Here is an 18,980-nt window from a genome sequence, read left to right on the forward strand (position 1 = left end):
TTTCCCACTCCCTCACCATGCTTTCCGAGACTTTCTCCCAAATCTATCTTGAACTCTTGTGGCAGTGTCTGCTTTTTGTAGGGGAAGGGAAGAGATCCAAACTGAGACATGGGAATAGTGTATTCACAGTAATCACTGTGTTATGGTGAGGACTACAGTGTGTAAAACTGCCCGGCATAAAGCCTGGTCCATAGTTACTGCTCGAAGAAATTGTAGCTGTTGTTGTTACTACATGAAGGCAGTAACAAGCTTTACATTACATTAACTTCTATCAAAAATTGGTGTTACCAAGCTCCTTTTTTTTGAGATGGAGTTTTGCTCTGTTGCCCAGGTTGGAGTGCAGTGGCATGATCTCGGCTCACTGCAACCTCTGCCTCCCGGGTTCACGCCATTCTCCTGCCTTAGCCTCCCTAGTAGCTAGGACTACAGGCGCCCGCCACCACGCCCAGCTAATTTATTGTATTTTTAGTAGAGACGGGGTTTCGCCATGTTAGCCAGGATGGTCTCGATCTCCTGACCTCGTGATCTGCCCGCCTCGGCCTCTCAGAGTGCTGGGATTACAGGCGTTAGCCACCATGTGCAGCCTCAAGCTTATCTTAGAGTCAGAGAAACTGGGTCATTGAGAGGTTACCTCTAGAGAGACAACAGAGAGTGGGGTTTCCTGAGGAAGATGGTCCTCAGCTAATTCTCCCAACCCTTGGGTCTTTTCAGGGAGGCTCTATGATCTGCATTGGAAGCGGTGGGTGTGTGGTGGGTCCATGAATGTTCCTGCAGCTGAGAGGAAAGTGGTCCCTCATATCAGTCTCTTCTCACAGGCCTGGACCCCGCTGGACCTGAGTACACCAGCGCCAGTGTGGAGGAGCGCTTGGATGCCGGAGATGCCCTCTTCGTGGAAGCCATCCACACAGACACTGACAGTGAGCTGGGGTGACCTTCCTGGTGTGAGGGAATGAGCTCAAGGCAGCGCCTAGGAGGCTGGCATCTAGCTATGTGACCCTGGGCAGAGATGCCCTGCCCCCTCTCTGAGATTCTGTTGCACAGTGAGGAGTTTACCAAAAGGCTATTGAAAGTCTCTTCCGGCTCTGTCTCTGTGACTGAGGTGAATGGTTGTATTTTCAGCCACCATAGGCAGGAGGATTCTCACTCACAGACCAAAAGTACTTGGTTATGAGCCTCACTTTCTGATTCAAATGAATGCAGTAACAGCAGTGTGCTAAGCAGTACTGGGTAGGGCATTGCTGTCTAGCTGACTTATGGGAAAGTCATGAAGCTTTTTTAGGATGGGTGTGCCTGGTCCCAAGGGATTGGGACCCCGGAAGGCAGGCAAGCGTGTCACAACTTCCCTCCTCCCCAGATGACAAGCTTGGCTCTTCAGTCCAGTGGAGAATAAGAATCCCTCTTCTGGGCCGGGCGCTGTGGCTCACGCCTGTAATCCCAGCACTTTGGGAGGCCGAGGCAGGTGGATCACGAGGTCAGGAGATCAAGACCATCCTGGCTAACACGGTGAAACCCCGTCTCTACTAAAAATGCAAAAAATTAGCCAGGTGTGGTGGCGGGCACCTGTAGTCCCAGCTGCTTGGGAGGTTGAGGCAGGAGAATGGCATGAACCTGGGAGGTGGAGTTTGCAGTGAGCCGACATTTCACCACTGCACTCCAGCCTGGACAGAGCGAGACTCTGTCTCAAAAAATAATAATAATAATAAAGAAAAAGAAAAAGAATCCCTCTTCCAATAGTGACAGGCACAGGAAATACTCTCCAACTCTCAACCCATTATGACCAACTTAAGTTCTTCTGACCAGTTGGGAAAGGCGGGGGCATTCCTCTTCATTTCTGCTCCGCAGCCAATGCCCATGGGGTCTGTGCTTAGTGTGGTGGGTGCAGGGAGAAATAACATCTGTCCCTGACCAGAGGAGCTTGCAGCTCAAGTGAGAGATGTCCACGTCTCTTTTCCTGTGGTCAGAAGTCTCTTTTTGGCATTTAAGACTCATGATTCTGAAAGAAACACATGCAGTTATATTGTCCAACCCTTCTTCCCACCTTTATTTCACAGATAGGAAACCAAAGCCCACAGGCCTTATCCTAGCTATATTAGGTGAGTTAAGCTTGTTCATTTAAAAAGTGAATCCTGGCCAGGCACAGTGGCTCACGCCTGTAAGCCCAACACTTTGGGAGGCTGAGGCAGGGGGATCACGAGGTCAGGAAACTGAGACCATCCTGGCTAACACAGTGAAACCCAGTCTCTACTAAAAAAAAATTCAAAAATTTAGCCGGGTGTGGTGGCAGTCGCCTGTAGTCCCAGCTACTCGGGAGGCTGAGGCAGGAGAATGGCGTGAACCCGGGAGGCAGACCTTGCAGTGAGCGGAGATCATGCCACTACACTCTAGCCTGGCCGGCAGAGTGAGATTCCGTCTCAAAAAAAAAAAAAAAAAAGAATTCTTTCTATCCTTAAATTTGCTAAATATGTGACTTATTAGGTACCCATTTATCTAAGAGAGGCTTCTCAGGCCCCTTCAAAGTCTCCCTGCTGTGACTTAAAAAGATTTATTCAACCACTATTTATTAAGCTACGTGGCAGGTGTGGAGAATTTAGCAATCATCAACACATTGAATGAGGTCCCTGCCTACATGGAGCTTACAGGCTACATGGACTGTAGGAGTCACCAAGGGAAGCCCGGATGCCCATTAGAGAGTGTCTGCAGTAGGGGTCCGGGTGAGAGATGATGGTGGCTTGGGTAAAAGTGGTGGCAGTAAAGACAGAGAGAAATAGACAGATTCAAAATATGTTTTGGAGGTAGAGCTGACTAGACTCGTGAAGGGCTGCATGTGGGGTATGAGGGAAAGGCAAGACTCAAGGGTGGCTTCTAGGTCATTGCTTAACCTCCAGGTCGATGGCAGTAAGCAAATAATACACAATCATTTTCTTCCAATAGTGACAGGTGATAGGAAGGAGAAAGTCGGGGTCTTCAGCAGCTGGGCCTGAGCCAGTCTGAGGGTTCAAGTCTGACACAGCAGAGCATCCAGGAGTTGGTCACAGGGACAGAATGAGGGCAGAAGATGCTCTCTCACCTCAGCTCTGGAGCCATGTCCTATTTCCACTCAGGAGAGCACAAACAGCTTTTGTTTTAGGGGGGACTGTGGAAATGTGACCCCAAACATGTTTACCTGAACTATTATTACTCAAAGGAAAACCGATACTACTCAATGAGGAACTTTACCAAGTTTATAACATTTACTGAGTTACAAAAACTTGTGTTACAGGATATTTTTCTTGATTTGCTTAGGCAAATATGAGCATCTTACCAACTGAATCTCTTTGGTTCCTTTTAGCATGAAAAATCCCTTTAGAAAACTGAGAGGCTGAGGTGGGTGGATCACCTGAGGTCAAGAATTTGAGACCAGCCTGACTAACCTGGTGAAACCCTGTCTCTACTAAACACACACACACACACACACACACACACACACACACACACACACACACACAAATTAGCCAGGTGTGGTGGCATGAGCCTATAATCCCAGCTACTTGGGAGGCTGAGGTAGGAGAATTGTTGAATCCAGGAGGCAGAGGTTGCAGTGAGAGATCGTGCCACTGCACTCCAGCCTGTAAAGAAAAGTAAAGGAAAGGAAAATCTGCCTGAGGGCTCATCCTGTGAAGTCTCACAGCACTTAGAAGTGACGGAGCAGAGAGTGGGTGGGCTCCTGAGGTCAGAGTTTGAGGCCTGCTCCCAGCCAACTCCCTGAAGCAAAGAAGTTAATGGAGTTCTGTCTCCTTTCAGATTTCGGTATTCGGATTCCTGTTGGACACGTGGACTACTTTGTCAATGGAGGCCAAGACCAACCCGGCTGCCCCACCTACTTTTACGCAGGTCAGAAATCCAGTAAGAGTTGGTATTTGGCAACCCCAGAGATTGGAATTCACCAACAGCTTTTGTATTGAGTCAGCCAGAATGGCCTACAGAGGGTCTGCTTTACAAGTGTCCTTTGCTATGTCCCATAATGCTTTACTCAGAGTGTATTCAAGGATGGATGTCTTCAGAGCCCAGGCATTTGAGGGGCGGGTGTGGCACAGTCCACACCAACTGCATCCTCTACAGAGCCTTGCTTTGGCAGAAGCAAGCCATCCTGCCCAAAGCTGGTGAGCAGAAGGATCAATTCACTGCCCAGTCATTTTACCACATTTACCGACTCTAACAGTTCTCTAAAATTGTTTTCAAGATGATCTTTTTGAACACATTCAATGACCGTACATTTCCTCTCTTTAAATACAGCCTTCTGGAATGTTCTTTTTAATATATTTATTGATATATTCTTAGCATACTAAATTTGTCAAAAGCTAAGATCAATAATTATTTGGTTTTCTTATATCTTATGAATATAACCAATATCTCAGCATTTCATATAAAAATTAAAAATGCTGATTTCTGTTTACTGTGTTTTTAGTCTTGTCTTGCTTTACCAAATTTCTAACATTTTAAGGATTCCTTTGACAATCTTATTGAGTAACTACTCATCGATTTTACCAAATTTACTAGTTTTCCAAAAACATGCTTCTTTTTGCAATTTGTGAATTTCTCAGCAATTCTGATAAAATAGGAGTTTGGTTTCAATGGCTTTTGAAGATTTGGTGGCATTTCAATTGACCACTTTTCACTTTTTCTCCATAACACAATTTGAGAAGGGTTTAGTTTGTCTCTGCCCCAGTTCCCTGTTACAACTGGAAAGAGCTTGGCCATAGAAAGTGTCCCAACCACAGGGAAAAGGAAAGTCAAAATACTGCTTGGCTTTGGCTGCAGGTCTCAGCAACGAGGTCTCAAGGTACAGGGAGAGTCTGAAGACCCCAGGACCCTGGAGTTGTAGCTCACCACATACTTCTTAGTTCCAGCTAATTTAACCAATGTCGAATGCTGCAAACTTAAATAGTAAATAACAATGCAACTAAGTTTTGGTAAACTGGGATATTTGACAAATTCAGCATATCAGTCATTTGGCCCGGTGAACCTCAGCACATTGGCTGTAGAGAGTGATCCACCATAAACTGCGGCTGATGCAGCAGTCTCACTGCTGGGTTGGGTATAATGAGGTTGTAAAAAATTTGTTGTATGGGTGATGATGAAGAAAGTAAAAATATGCACAAATACCCATTTTGAGAAGTGGGGCAGCATCATCAACTCTCTATATATTCCCATTTTATGAAGGAGAGTTTGCATGATCATATAAGAATCCATCTCAAGGCCAGGGCATGGTGGCTCACACCTGTAATCTTAGCATTCTGGGAGGTTGAGGCAGGTGGATCACCTGAGGTCAGGAGTTTGAGACCAGCCTGGCCAACATGGCAAAACCCTGTTTCTATGAAGAATGCAAAAATTTGCAAAGTGTGGTGGTGTGCACCTGTTAGCCCAGCTACTCAGGAGACTGAGGCAGAAAAATTGCTTAAACCCAGGAGGCAGAGGTTGCAGTGGGCCGAGATCATGCCATTGCACTCCAGCCTGGGCAAGAGAGTGAGATTCTGTCTCAAAAGAAAAAAAGAAAAGAAAAGAAAGAAAAGAATGCATCTCAAATCAAGCAATTTTCTTGATGGATTATGCTTATGTATCTCAGGAAAAGTAAAATGAGAAAGTAGAATGTAGTAACCATGTACACTAATATTTTGAAAAAGTGATTTGAGGGGACTCACATGCATTTATTTACAGCTTGCTGGAATATAAAATTCAATAGAGTTTCAGTGAGCAGCACAGAGGGAATTCCATTTGTCTTGACTGAAACCTTGGTTGTGTTTTTTCTCTGTTCAGGTTATACTTATCTGATCTGTGATCACATGAGGGCCGTGCACCTCTACATCAGCGCCCTGGAGAATTCCTGTCCACTGATGGCCTTTCCCTGTGACAGCTACAAGGCCTTCCTTGCCGGACACTGTCTGGACTGTTTTAACCCTTTTCTACTTTCCTGCCCAAGGATAGGTAAAGTGCTTCCCCTTTGACTTCCTTTGACAATGTGAGGAAAGTTCAAGCCCTGCTACTTGTCCCCTCTTAATGTCCTGATCTCCTGTGGTCAAGAATTCTATCCAATTGGGGAAAAGAAAATTAAGCGATGAGGTGCTCAGCCTGTTCTTACTTGGAGATGGACGGTTGGTTCTCGTGCCCCAACCCTCACCCTCTATAGTGTTCCCTATGGCCATCCTTGCTCCACACACACCCTTCCCACATACAGGTTCCCCCACTCTCGGACCAGATGCTGCTTATAGATCTTTCTCACTTCTTGCCATTCTCCAGTTCTTCATAGACCCTAATTCTCTGTGTGGTGGGGAATCCCTAAGAGTGGAACACAAGACCCACATTAGAGGTCTAAGATTCTGGTGGCCTCATGGCAGCTGGGGAGATGCCTAGTTGCTGGGGGGCTTGGGTACCTTCTTGGATGATCCAGACCAGTCTGGGGAAAGGGTGCCAGGAAGGCTGCAGGATCTGGCCTCTAACTCACTTGTGTAGACCATTGCTATGAATATCTTGTGGTTATCCAGGATGAAGAGCTCCAGGAAAAACTCCTGGGCAGTGGAAACGGTTTCTCTCCTTCCCACTCTCTTACTTCCCGCTACCCCTGGCTGCCACTCAACTGTAGCAGCTTGCCACTGCTTATATGAGTGAAATGGGTACCAGCTTGACAAAATAGTAAAGTAGGGTAGCTTCCCATGATAGAACAAGTCAACATTATTTCCTACTCATTATGCATATGTCAGTTTCCCCTACATGCCATGGACCCACAGACATAACAGCTGCTTCACACTGTGTGCCCAGCCTCATCTGTCACTACACTTTCCCTTGCACTGAACACCGGATGGTGCTAACTACTTGTACTTCCAGGTGCACATCAGGCTTCCCCACCTGTGTGCCTTGGTCCTAACCATACTCTCTTCCCAGAATGCGCTCTCCCCACCTGTCATCCACTAGTCTTCAGGTCAAACACTTCGTGCTTCACCGTGCTCCACCGTGCTCCCACTGCATGGGATGTAAGTGTCATGAAAACAACTGCTATAGGAGATTGGTTTTGCAAGTTAGAGATGCAGCTTCAGATTTCTTATAATTATCTGCCAAGATGAGTCAGATGATCTAAAAAGCATAGTGCCGTTTATGTGTGTGTTTACTGCCCACTGGACCAAGTTGCTGGGATCACAGGACTCACCTCAGAATACAGCATGAGGACTTGGGGCTTCTTACCGTCTATCTACTGATCCTATTTCCTCCTACCCTCCAAATTTACCCTCCAGTGGGTTTTCTCTCTAGAGTGGTGTTTAGGAGTGTCCTCTGGCTGTCTCCTTTCTGCATTATCCTTTCTGCATTCTCCTTTCTGCACTCTCATAGTGCGTGTGGAGTGTAGATGTCTGTGGAATAAATGGGTGCGTGAATTAATAAACATGTGGCTGGGTGCTGTGGGACCCTAAGATAGCCTTCTCAGGACTCTGCTGTCTTTGCTTCTTTATTTTCAGGCCTGGTGGAACAAGGCGGTGTCAAGATAGAGCCACTTCCCAAGGAAGTGAAAGTCTACCTCCTGACTACTTCCAAGGCTCCGTACTGCAGTGAGTAGGGGGAAATGCATGAGCTCAGCTCTGCCAGGGCGCCACCGGAAGAGTCCAGGGCTTCGGCTTGGGCTGTGCCCAGCCCAGTGTGGTAGTCTGGGTGGGAGTGAATGATAAGGGCAAAAGCAACACCGGAGGTGGGGCAACAGCCCCTGATCTGAACCAAAACTTTCAGAGTGAGTCCAACCGATTGCTCTTCAGATAAGGGCTTGGGGTTTCTTATGTCTATCTACTGGTCCTATTTCCTCCGACCCTCCAAATTTACCCTCCAGTGGGTCTTCTCTAGAGTGGTGTTTAGAAGTGTCCTCTGGCCATCTCCTTTCTGCTCTCTCATTTCCCACTTCTTGGCGCCCACCCTATGTGGTTCTAAACCTGGCAGCCTCCAACGTGGGGGTCCCTGGGAAATACTGAACCTTTCCCTCTGCTCTCCTTCCCCTTCACAGATGCATTCCAGCTTCCCACGGTTACTCCTAACCATGGCGTTTCTTTGAAGCTAGGATGCTAGTGGTTGTAACAACGTTAAATGTGAAAGAAAAGTGTGTCCAGAATCCATGAAATACATTACAAGCTGAACCATCATCCTTCTCTACGCTATGTGCATCTTAACTAGGGTGACTGTATTTCCTGGTTTATGCTGGTTATCCTGGGATCCTGTCTGCTTTATCATGTGTACAGGATAAAGCATGCTGGTTTGGATGATAAACTGTATGCCACCCAATTTTAACTGATTTTCTGGTCAGCTTGTGTCGGGTCAGTGGAGGGATCTTTGTGACAATATCTTCCTGGTACTAGAAGGCCTGGTACCATGTGATATGGAGCCCAGAGCTCAGACTCTGTGCTCACCTAGGCGTGGATTTGAATCTCAGCTTCTCTACTTACCAGCTGTGTGATCAGGAGCAGGTTATTTAAACTCTCCGAACTCTATATCCTTATGTGAAAACGGGAACCATAACGGTACCTACTTTAAAGAATCAATTGTGAGTATAAAATAAAATGGCGCACAGGGGGTCACTAGCACAGGGACTGGAACCCAATCAATAATAATTTCCTTCCCTTAGTCAATTGGAGAATTTGGGAGAGGAATAGTTAGGGTGTTTCTACCTTCATGCCAGAGAAAATTTATGGCTACATCTTAGGAACAAAATGGACTACAGAGTCAACTGTGGCTTTTCACATCCTTATCAGCTCATTTGACAACCCAACTGGGAGACGTAGGGAAAGGGAAGCTCTGAGAGACCAAGTGGCATGCCTGAGGCTCCATAGCTGGGTGAAAAGGTCAGAACTCAACTCCAGGTCTTCTGACTCTAAAATCTATACTCCTTCCTCACCACCACCATGGTTCCATCTTCTGAAAACCTGCTGTCTGCAGGCTGTATGTCTCAGCTCCCCTTCTGTCAGCACCACCCCGTCAGAGTTGGCATGCAGGAGGATGTTTTGTCTGGTGGTGGACGCGGTGCTGCCAGGACCAGATGTCCTGGCTTCTAATTCCAGCTGCTGGGCAGATTCACAGCAACCTGAGCTGGCGCCTCTGTGTCTGTGCAGCTAAGAATACACCTGGCAGGAAAGTTTGGGGAATGCCTGGAGGTTAAAAGCATGTTAAGGTCCCTGCTGAGGGGGTTCACAGAGCCATACTTTTTCTGACTGTTTCATATTTGTTGTGAGACCACCTCCCCATGCCTCCAGAAGCATAGCCCTGTTGGTTCCAAAACCACAGAGGGATACAGAAACAGGCATGCCTGCCTGCATGCTCTGCCCTGAGCTGTCACTTCTAGGGATGGAAGCTGGATACTCCCTGCTCTCCCTGGACAGATATGGGTATGTTCAGGAGTGGGTAGGGAGAAGCAGCTCTCCAGCTACTCTTAGGCCACCGTGGCACTGGGCTCCCATGCCTAGCACCCTTGGCCTGCTTTGACTTCAGCAATGTTGACCTGTGCCAGGCATGCGCCAGCATGGGCAGAGGATCTTCTAACAAACAATTTTTAAACAATATATTCCCTCATAGAACAGTTTTTCACATAGTGTACCTTCTCTCCGTTACTTCACCCCATCCTTAACATGTCCTGTGTGATAAGTTGAGGGCTATTGCTTGCAGATGAAGGAACTGAAGCATGGAGAGGCTCAGTGTCTTAGGCAAGGCAGCATGACTTGTAAGCAGCAGAGTTGGGACTTGGATCCAGGCCTCCTGACCCACCACCCAGGACTCTGTATTGTATGACATGAGACATGTTCCTGTGCACATTTGATTCCACTAATTCCCACCCACCCAACATTAGGCCTGGCTCCCTTGGGGCCTCCAGGGTAATTTAGTGAAGAAAGAAGCAGGCCAGGCGCGGTGGCTCACATCTGTAATCCCAGCACTTTGGGAGGCAGAGGTGGGAGGGTCGCTTGAGGACAGGAGTTTGAGACCAGCCTGGGTAACATAATGAGACCCAGTCTCTACTAAAATTGTTTACAATTAGCCAGGCATGATGGTGCTCACCTGTAGTCTTTGCTACTAGGGAGGCTGAGGTGGGAGGATTGCTTGAGCCCAGGAGTTGGAGGCTGCAGTGAGCTGATTATACCACTGCATTCCACCCTGGGCAACAGAGCAAGAACCTGTTTCTTTAAAAAAAAAAAAAAGAAAAAATAAATAAAGAAGAAGAAACAGAATCTTAGAAAACTTTCTTAATCAATGATACCTGCTAGCAAAGGAAGAAGTATTAATAATATTATATAGCAAACTCAGCCCTGAGAATTAAATTCCTAAAGTTTATGTAAGTTAGTTATTTTTTCCACATTGCAAATATCATCCATTCCAGTTCAGCCCTTGCCTGTCCCCATAACAATTGATATCCCACAGTAACATCTGAGAAGGAGAGACAGATGGGGTGTGGTGTCAGATGTCCTCCTCTGTGGAGGGGAAACATTCAAGGCTCTTTTCTTCTCGTGGATTCTTGGCATCTTGGCACCTTTTGGTGAGCCCTGTTACTAACCCCAGGGAGCCCAGATGGGCCATAGCACTCCTCCAACTTAGTGCTGAGTTCACCTGCATCCAGTTTATGTTCCCCTCCCCAGTGTTAGCCCATCAAATATGGCAAATGAAAAAGTACAGGTAGAGTAGAGGCGAAGGATTGCATCTCTAGCTATGTCTCCATCACCAAAGGAGCCTGGGAAAATTCCCTGAGACTAAAGCGATTGCAAAATGCCACCAGGTGCACCTACTCCTTAATAAAAAAAGGACAGTGTGTTAGGGAAACTGTAATCTTTCTTTTCTTATTTATTTATTTATTTATTTATTTATTTATTTATTTATTTAGAGCCAGAGTCTTACTCTGTCACCCAGGCTGGAGAACAGTGTCACGATCTCGGCTCACTGCAACCTCTGCCTCTTGGGTTCAAGCAATTCTTCTGCCTCAGCCTACTGAGTAACTGGGATTACAGGCATCCGCCACCATGACTGGCTAATTTTTTTGTATTTTTAGTAGAGACAGGGTTTCACCATGTTGGCCAGGCTAGTCTCGAACTCTTGACCTCAGGTGATCTGCCCGCCTGAGCCTCCCAAAGTGCTGGGATTACAGGTGTGAGCCACTGCGCCTGGCTTTTCTTAAATTTTTTAATTCTTATTTATTTATTTATTTATTTATTTTTGAGGCAGGGTCTCCCACTGTCACCCAGGCTGGAGTGTGGTGGCACAGTCACGGTTCACTGCAGCCACAACTTCCCTGGCTCAGGTGATCCTCCCATCTCAGCCTCCCAAGGAGCTGGGACTATAGGCACACACCACATGCCCAGCTAATTTTTTGTTTTTGTTTTTTTGTAGAGACTGGGTCTTGCCATGTGGCCCAGGCTGGTCTTGAACTCCTGGGCTCAAGTTATCTGCCCACCTTGGCCTCCCAAAATACCAGGATTTCAGGTGTGAGCCACCATGCCTGGCCTGTAATCTTTCTTCCCTTCTCTTGTCAGAGGGACAACAGGTCCCAGGGATATCACCGTGGCCCAGGTTGTACACCCAGTCTATGTTGGCGATACTCACCTTGAGAGCTCCAGCATCCACGCTGCTCAAAGGAGAGTCTGGATGCCACATACGCAACCAGTGGCCACAGGGAGAGGAGCAGTCTCCTACACACACAGCCTCCTTCCCTGACGTTGGGTATGTGGAGAGGGAGCAGGGCCGTTGCTATATTTTATGAGTTAAATCTCTCTTTTTTTTTTTTTTTTTTTTTTTGAGACAGAGTTTCACTCTTGTTGCCCAGGCTGGAGTGCAATGGCACCATCTCGGCTCACTGCAACCTCTGCCTCCCGGGTTCAAGTGCTTCTCCTGCCTCAGCTTCCTGAGTAGCTGGGATTACAGGTGCCCGCCACCATGTCCGGCTAATTTTTATATTTTTAGTAGAGACAGGGTTTCACCGTGTTGACCAGGCTGGTCTCAAACTCCTGACCTCAGGTGATCTGCCCGCCTAGGCCTCCCAAAGTGCTAGGATTACAGGAGTGAGCCACCGTGCCTGATCTTACGAGTTAAATCTTTAGTTTATGTCTTAGTCTATTTGTGCTACTATGACGCTGTACCTGAGACTGGGTAACTTACAAAGCTCAGAAATTTATTTTCCCACAGCTCTGAAGCCTGGGAAGTCCCAGATCAAGGCGACGGCATTCCATGTCTATAAGAGTTGCACTCTCTGCTTCCAAGAAGGTGCTTTGCTGTTGCGTTCTCCAGAGGGGACAGATACTGCGTTCACACAGAGCAGAAGGCAGGACGTCAAAAAAAGGGCCTTGCCAATTCCCTTGAGCCATTGTATAAGGCACTATTTCATCCATGATAGTAGAGCCACCATGATGTAATCCCTTCCCCCAAAGGCCCCACCTGTCAATACTGTTGCACAGAGCATTCAGTTTAAACATGAATTTGGAGGGGGCACAAACATTCAAAGGATAGCCGTATATGACAGATGCACTTGGCTCATTCAAGATCATCCCACCATGAAAATGTCAGCAAACAAGGGGAGGTAAAACATTAGTATTACAAAATAACAAAAACCAACATTACTGAATGCTTCCTAGGCACAGGCACTGGCCTGAGGACTTCATACATATTAACCCATTTATCTCAGACCTAGAGTGTCTACTTTTTTTTTGTTGTTTTTTTGAGACGGAGTCTTGCTCTGCCGCCCAGGCTGGAGTGCAGTGGTGCGATTTCTGCTCGCTGCAACCTCTGCCTCCTGAGTTGAAGCGATTCTCCTGTCTCAGCCTCCTGAGTAGCTGGGATTACAGATGTGCGCCACCACACCCAGCTAATTTTTGTATTTTTAATAGAGATGAGGTTTCATCATGTTGGTCAGGCTGGTCTCAAACTCCTGACCTCAGGTGATCCACCCGCCTCGGCCTCCCAAAGTTCTGGGAGTACAGGCATGAGCCACTGCACCCGGCCAAGTGTCTATTTTTATTATCCTCAATTTACACTTGAGGAAACTGAGGATCTGAGATTATAGGTAATCTCCTCCTGGGCACACAACTACTAAGAGATAGAGCCAAGATTCCCAACCACACTGCTGCTCTCTGGGGTTTTTGCTCATTGCGCCTTCTGCCTTCTGGCCCAGTCTCTGTTGTGCTTTGGTTTCCTAGTGCATCACAGCCTCGTGGAGTTTCACTTGAAGGAACTGAGAAAAAAGGACACCAACATCGAGGTTACCTTCCTTAGCAGTAACGTCACCTTCTCATCTAAGATCACCATGTACGTAAGTGTCCCACCTGGTTGACCCCTTCCCTTAGGAGCTGGTTACTTTTTCATTTTATACACATGGACAACCCAGGTCAGGTACTGTGTGATTGCTGATTCCGGGGCCCAGCCAGCTCGGCTGGGGGCAGCACCTACTATAGATCCAGCCACAGACACATGCTGGGGAGATGCTCAGTAGTGGGTCCAAGTATAACAGATTCAGATGAGAGCAGGCAGGACAGGCAGGCAGGGTAGGCAGGCAGCAGGGACGGCATGTCGCAACATGCCAGGCCAACATGGTAGAGAGGACATAGGAATCAGGTCCCTGAGGGAAAACAGCACTCTGGAATCCAGGCCGTGCGGGTATCAGGGATGTCAGTAGGGAGGAGGGCCTCAGTCACCAGCCCAGGCAGGGCTAGCCAGAGCCTGGAGAGCACCCACTCCTGGGAAAGCAGAGCAGTTCTAGGTTAGTTACCAGAATGGAATCTGAGGCACAGGGTCAGTCAGCAAAGGAGTGCAAGCTGAGGGCCAGACTAGCAGCCAGGAGGGCTTGATGATGGGTGATTCCTGGAACTGGGGCTAATCATTCCCTTCCTTTGTTGGGGCAGACTGGGTTTGGGGGCTGGTGGAACTACGCTTGAAGTGAGAGGGTAAAGAACCCCAACTGTAGGGAGCCACAGCCTGCAGGGGATAGGAAGGCAGCAGCCATGGTGCATACTTCTTTAAAAAGCAACTGGTTAGTTATTCACAAGCCAGCAGGAGACAGACTGTCAGATAATGTCACTGTCACTGTCACTGTCTCAGTCAGAGATAGGTCCAAGAGAAGGAATTTAGCACGGCGAACTCATTACACGTGTGTTGGATGAGCTGAAAAACTGAGAGATGGGGACACAATGCAGAGATTACTCACAACAGGAGCCACTACCACCCTAAGCTAGAGAGACAAAGCAGGAGTGGCACTGGCAAAGCTGGGTCCACAGAGAAGGCTGCTTGGCAGGAGCTGAACCCATGGGAAGTGCAGCCCCTCTGGAATCCCTGTGCAAAGCAGCCACCCACCTGAGCATGCTTCCACTGGGTTAGACCTCACTGGAACCTGCTGGTGGGGGAACCTGCAGGGGAACAGAACAATCCAGAGCAAACAGGGAAATGACCAGCGCATACACACTTAAATGTGTCAGCAACGCCCTGAGAGTGACAGCCTGGAAGACGGAGCCTGACTGAGTCTAAGGAAATGATGAGTGGAGATTTCGAGGCTTTCCAGGAGCTACCCAGGCCGGGCTTAGGGAGAATGTGACACCTCTGGTGTGTATGGAGCACAGATTTAGGGTTATGGGGATGGTGTGAGGCTGGAGAGGCAAGTCAGGGCCAGACCCTGCCAGGCCTTGAAGGACAGGTTTTTATCCTGAGAGTAGTTTGGAGAGCCACTGGGAGTTTTAAACAGGACAGTGATGAGATCAGATGTGAGTTTGGAGATGTTTCTCAGGCTGGGGTGTTGGACGTGAACTCTGCTAAGAGGCACTACAAGTTTCTGCTGGAAGGAGCGCCCTTCTTCGCTCCCAAATCCCTGGCCACTAGCTCGTGCTCCTTCTGGCTCACCCAAGGTCACACAACTACGTACAGCCATCAGGATTCCAACACAGGCCTGCAGGTGCCCACAGGGCCTTGCAGACTGTGGCTATGTATCAGTAAGCCAAATACCTTTCATTAGACCCGCTCAAGGTTGTGCTACTTCTAGAAGGGTGTTTTCATCATCTTCTAGCCCATTGGTAGGTCCAACAACACTGGCAGGAGTCATGAAAATGACCCACAACTCTGGCTGCACATTAGAATCACCTGGAGAGCTTTAAAAAATATTGATGCCAAGTCCCCCACCCCAGAACAATCACATCAGGGTCTCTGGGCATAGGCTCCACAGCCACACTTTAAAAGCTCCCCAAGCAATTCCAGTCAACATCCACAGATTAGCGCTTCTTCCTCCCCGAGCAGGTTCACATAACTCTTTTGAAGAAGGCACCAGAACATGACTTACTTCTTGCAGATCAGAAACTGGGGGAAAAATGGGGAGAAGGTTACGTGTGGTCTTTCTCCAAATTTCTATAGCTTTACGCGACTCTAAGATTTCCTTCTAATTGGAGAATTAACCTGGGCCAACTCCCCAAATCACTCACTTAAAAGATTTTTCATATTCCTTGAATTTTACAAACTCTTCAATCTAAGCTGTTTCTTAAAGGAAACAATCTTACTTTTTCCTCTGAGGTATTTCAAAAGACTTGTGAATTTAAAAAAAGAGGGACTGGTTTTTAAACAAAATTATAATGATCTTCCCTTAGAAGGAAAAAACAAGATATATGACTAACCCTGGACCACAAAGAACACAAAGAAGCCTTGTCATCACTCTGTGAAGGCCAGAAAGGAACAGGAAACCGAGTTGGCAAGGGTGGCTCCCCACACCCCCCGGCCCCCGCCGAGAGGAACGCAGCGCCCTCCTTCTTTCCTCTTTCTCAGAGTCCCACTCAGAGGCCAGGGAGGATCACAAAGGGCCCCACAAATCAAATTCCTTCCCTAGCTGGGTGGTGCAGCCCTGCTGGGCACTCTCCCTGATCCCCTGCTCACCACCCTCAGGCTCTGCTGGCTGGGCTGTGCCTTGCACTCAGCATGAAGACTGTCCTCATTGAATCTCACGATTTTTTTGCTTTTGTCTCCAGTACCTAGTACCTAGGGGGTACCACAGCCCTTTTGGAAGCACCCTGCTAGGTTGATCACTTCATACTCCTCCCTCATCTTTGTCTCAGTCCAAAGTGGTGCCTAAATCTTTAAACAGATAGGGAATCTGAGGGGCAAAGCCAAGAGGGTGGGTTAAGACAGAACTGGATACTGTTTTCACTCTGAGCCTCCTAGGCTGAAGTCAGTATGAACCAAACCCTGTGGTTCAAGTTCATAGCAGCATGTAGGGAAGCTGGGACTTACACCTAGTTGCTAGTGACTCCACAGCCACCTTGCCAGGTTAGGTAACTTGTCCAAAGCCACACAGCTGGGAAGACAAAACCTGGGTTCCACCCAGCTCTGTCTGTGCCTCATGATCTGTTTTCTTGTCGCTGTTCCCACCCACACATTCATACTTAGCCTAAAATAGAAAAGTCCTTACACAGATTTCTTTGAAAAGGAATGCCCTAAAAGAGGGTTTCTACTTCTGGGTAATTGGATGTAAAGGTGAAGGTCTCCTCCAGCTGGGAATCCAAGAATGAGGAACAGTTTTTCCAGATATGAAAATCCAGGAGCTACTATTCTGTTGCAGTGTCTACTTGTTCACTCTAAAAAATCAACAACTACTTTCTTGGTCATATTCAAAGCTGGAGGTGTGGGCAGAGGGGCTGGTGAGGGTGACACAAAGGACTATGGTAAGGAGCTAACCCCTTGGTACATGACAGCCAACCAGTGCCACCAGCAGAGCCTGACTGGAGCCAAAGGGAAAGCACAGGCCGTAAGGGCTGTAGTCCTTTACTTTCCCTTGCCGCTTTCCTTGCAGACCTAAGCAGCAACTTCACGGGAAAGGAATCATAGCCCATGCCACCCCACAGTGCCAGATAAACCAAGTGAAATTCAAGTTTCAGTCTTCCAACCGAGTTTGGAAAAAAGACCGGACTACTATTATTGGGAAGTTCTGCACTGCCCTTTTGCCTGTCAATCACAGGTAAGCTCCAGTATCCACTTCCGCCCCAGATGCACACACACATCAAAGATCAGTCCTGGTCTTAGATGTGCTGCTTGTTGAGATTCAAGCTCATCATAGTAATTACCATCTTAGAAGCAGAGATGACAGAGATCCAGCTTTCCAGAACCTTCTGTGGGACCATCTTGGGTCGGGGAAATTCCACTGTGTTTGTTCTACATATTTGGTTTCTATGTAAGGTTTCATTAGAACAAAATTTTCTCATTGCATATTTTCTTCTCTGTGGCCTCCACTCCAAACGTATCACGGGTCACATTCATGGGTGTGGATCCAGAATCCACATCCCCTTTCCCTTCCTCTAAAGGCATTTATGTCATTAACCTTACCACCTTCCGGCCCTTGGACCATAGGAACTGGCTCTTAATTGTAGGTGACTGCAGACTTCTTTCATCAGACATCATGGAAATTCAAAAGCCACAGAATGCCAAGCCTTGTCTCCTCACCAGCCACTGCTCTCTTATTGTTCTTCTCTTCCAGAGAAAAGGTGATTTGCTTACCTGAACCGGTGAATTTACAAGCAAGTGTGACTGCTTCTCATGACCTGAAGATAGCCTGCATATAGTTTAACCTGGGCAGGACACATCTTCTTGCGATTTTTTTTTTTTTTTTGGAGGGAGGTGTGATGAGGGATGTATGTGTGCAGCTTATTGTAGACCACTACTGCTATGGAGAAAGGCAAAGCTCTTTCTTATTTTCTCCATAATGAGCCACCCTGGAGGGGAGGGAGAACTCGTTTTACAGAGCTTGGTTTCTGTTGCTGATCTTATGTACATACCCGTTTTAGCTTTCCCATGCATACTTAACTGCACTTGCTTTAGCTCCTTGGATATCTGTACTTAGGATTCAATAGAAACATGTACAGAGTAAACAATTTTTTAAAAATAAAACTTAATGGAGTACCTGAATCATTTAACTGTTTTACTTGAATGGAATTCTGTTACCTACAAAAAGTTGAGATTTATACTCCGTGGCATTGCAGAAAACAGTATTGCATTATCTGTATTAAAATAGCAACTAAAAGAAGTACTTGGAACAAGAGAGGGGATGAAGGGTGGGGAGGAAGATGGCACCATTTACTAACCCTTACCACTACCTCCTCTGGATATCTGGAAGGTTTGAGGGATCAGAGAGATCTTGGGGAATACAGGTAGATTTCCTCTGGGTTACTGTTTCCCAAACTTTGATCTTTGTAAATAACCTTATATCAGCTGCAGCCCAGCCAAAAACAGATGGTGCGCTCAATCTGTGCTGGGAGAATTTAAGAAAAGGACTATTTGCTGTAGTCTTTTGTGGGGAAACCACAGGGATAATGCAGTTCCCTGAAGCTACTGGCAGTAGAAGCTGCTACTATGCTACCCCTGAAGAGGCCAGAGAAGGAGAGGAAGCACGGGGGGCTGCAGACCTGCAGTACAGGGACACAGTCAGCCAGCAGCAACCCCGCAGGGAGGGAGCAGGACCACAGATTCTCTGACTTCACTGTTCCTTCTCCCCCATTTTCCTGCTAGTGCTCCCCATTAAGGACCCCCAACAGAAGCCAGAGGGCAAATAACACATTGACATGGCCTAAACAGGCCTGGGGCATACAGCAGGACAGAGAAGGGTGTAGAGTGGATGGGAAGGGGATGGGGAGCTAACAGATATGGCACACGCCTTCACCACTTTCCTAAATCCAGGTTTCCCCTGGATTCTTTTATTCTTTAAATTCACTTTTTTAAAAACATAAATAAATGAGCTTTAAAAGGAAACTGCTGACTTGCTGATTTGCTGTCCACAATAAAGACTGGGAGAATGATGGAAGCAACAGGCTGCAATTACTCCATCTGGGCCAAGTCAGCCAGGGCACTGAGAGCTTCGGCCTCCGTCTAGGCCTTGGAAATGCAACCAAAAGGACAGGTGAGGCTCACAAAGATGTTTAACTGTCTGCATGATCACAGTCATGTCTAAAGAATACACATGTTCCCTACTACATAGGCTTTCAATTTTCTGT

General features: G+C 47.3%; 1 protein-coding gene across 6 annotated transcripts in view; it reads left to right on the forward strand.

Moving 5' to 3' along the window:
- PLA1A (phospholipase A1 member A) overlaps positions 1-17,898 on the forward strand; it is a 33,215-nt gene extending 15,317 nt beyond the window's left edge. Inside the window, exons 5-12 of one of the 6 annotated variants that reach the window (XM_030941560.1) lie at positions 816-917; positions 3,781-3,870; positions 5,794-5,961; positions 7,482-7,571; positions 12,163-12,240; positions 13,170-13,278; positions 16,790-16,954; positions 17,471-17,898. In XM_030941560.1, coding sequence (XP_030797420.1) covers positions 816-917; positions 3,781-3,870; positions 5,794-5,961; positions 7,482-7,571; positions 12,163-12,240; positions 13,170-13,278; positions 16,790-16,954; positions 17,471-17,555 — 887 coding nt within the window. In that variant the 3' untranslated portion in view covers positions 17,556-17,898. Of the gene's footprint in view, positions 1-815; positions 918-3,780; positions 3,871-5,793; positions 5,962-7,481; positions 7,572-12,162; positions 12,554-13,169; positions 13,283-16,789; positions 16,955-17,470 lie in introns of those variants that run through there. The other 5 variants (XR_004060208.1, XR_747315.2, XM_030941563.1 and 2 more) reach the window with 5 other exon arrangements.
- The last annotated feature ends 1,082 nt before the right edge of the window (positions 17,899-18,980 follow it).

Source organism: Rhinopithecus roxellana, chromosome 1, assembly GCF_007565055.1.
Source record: "Rhinopithecus roxellana isolate Shanxi Qingling chromosome 1, ASM756505v1, whole genome shotgun sequence".
In the NCBI taxonomy this organism is placed as follows: Eukaryota; Metazoa; Chordata; class Mammalia; order Primates; family Cercopithecidae; genus Rhinopithecus; species Rhinopithecus roxellana.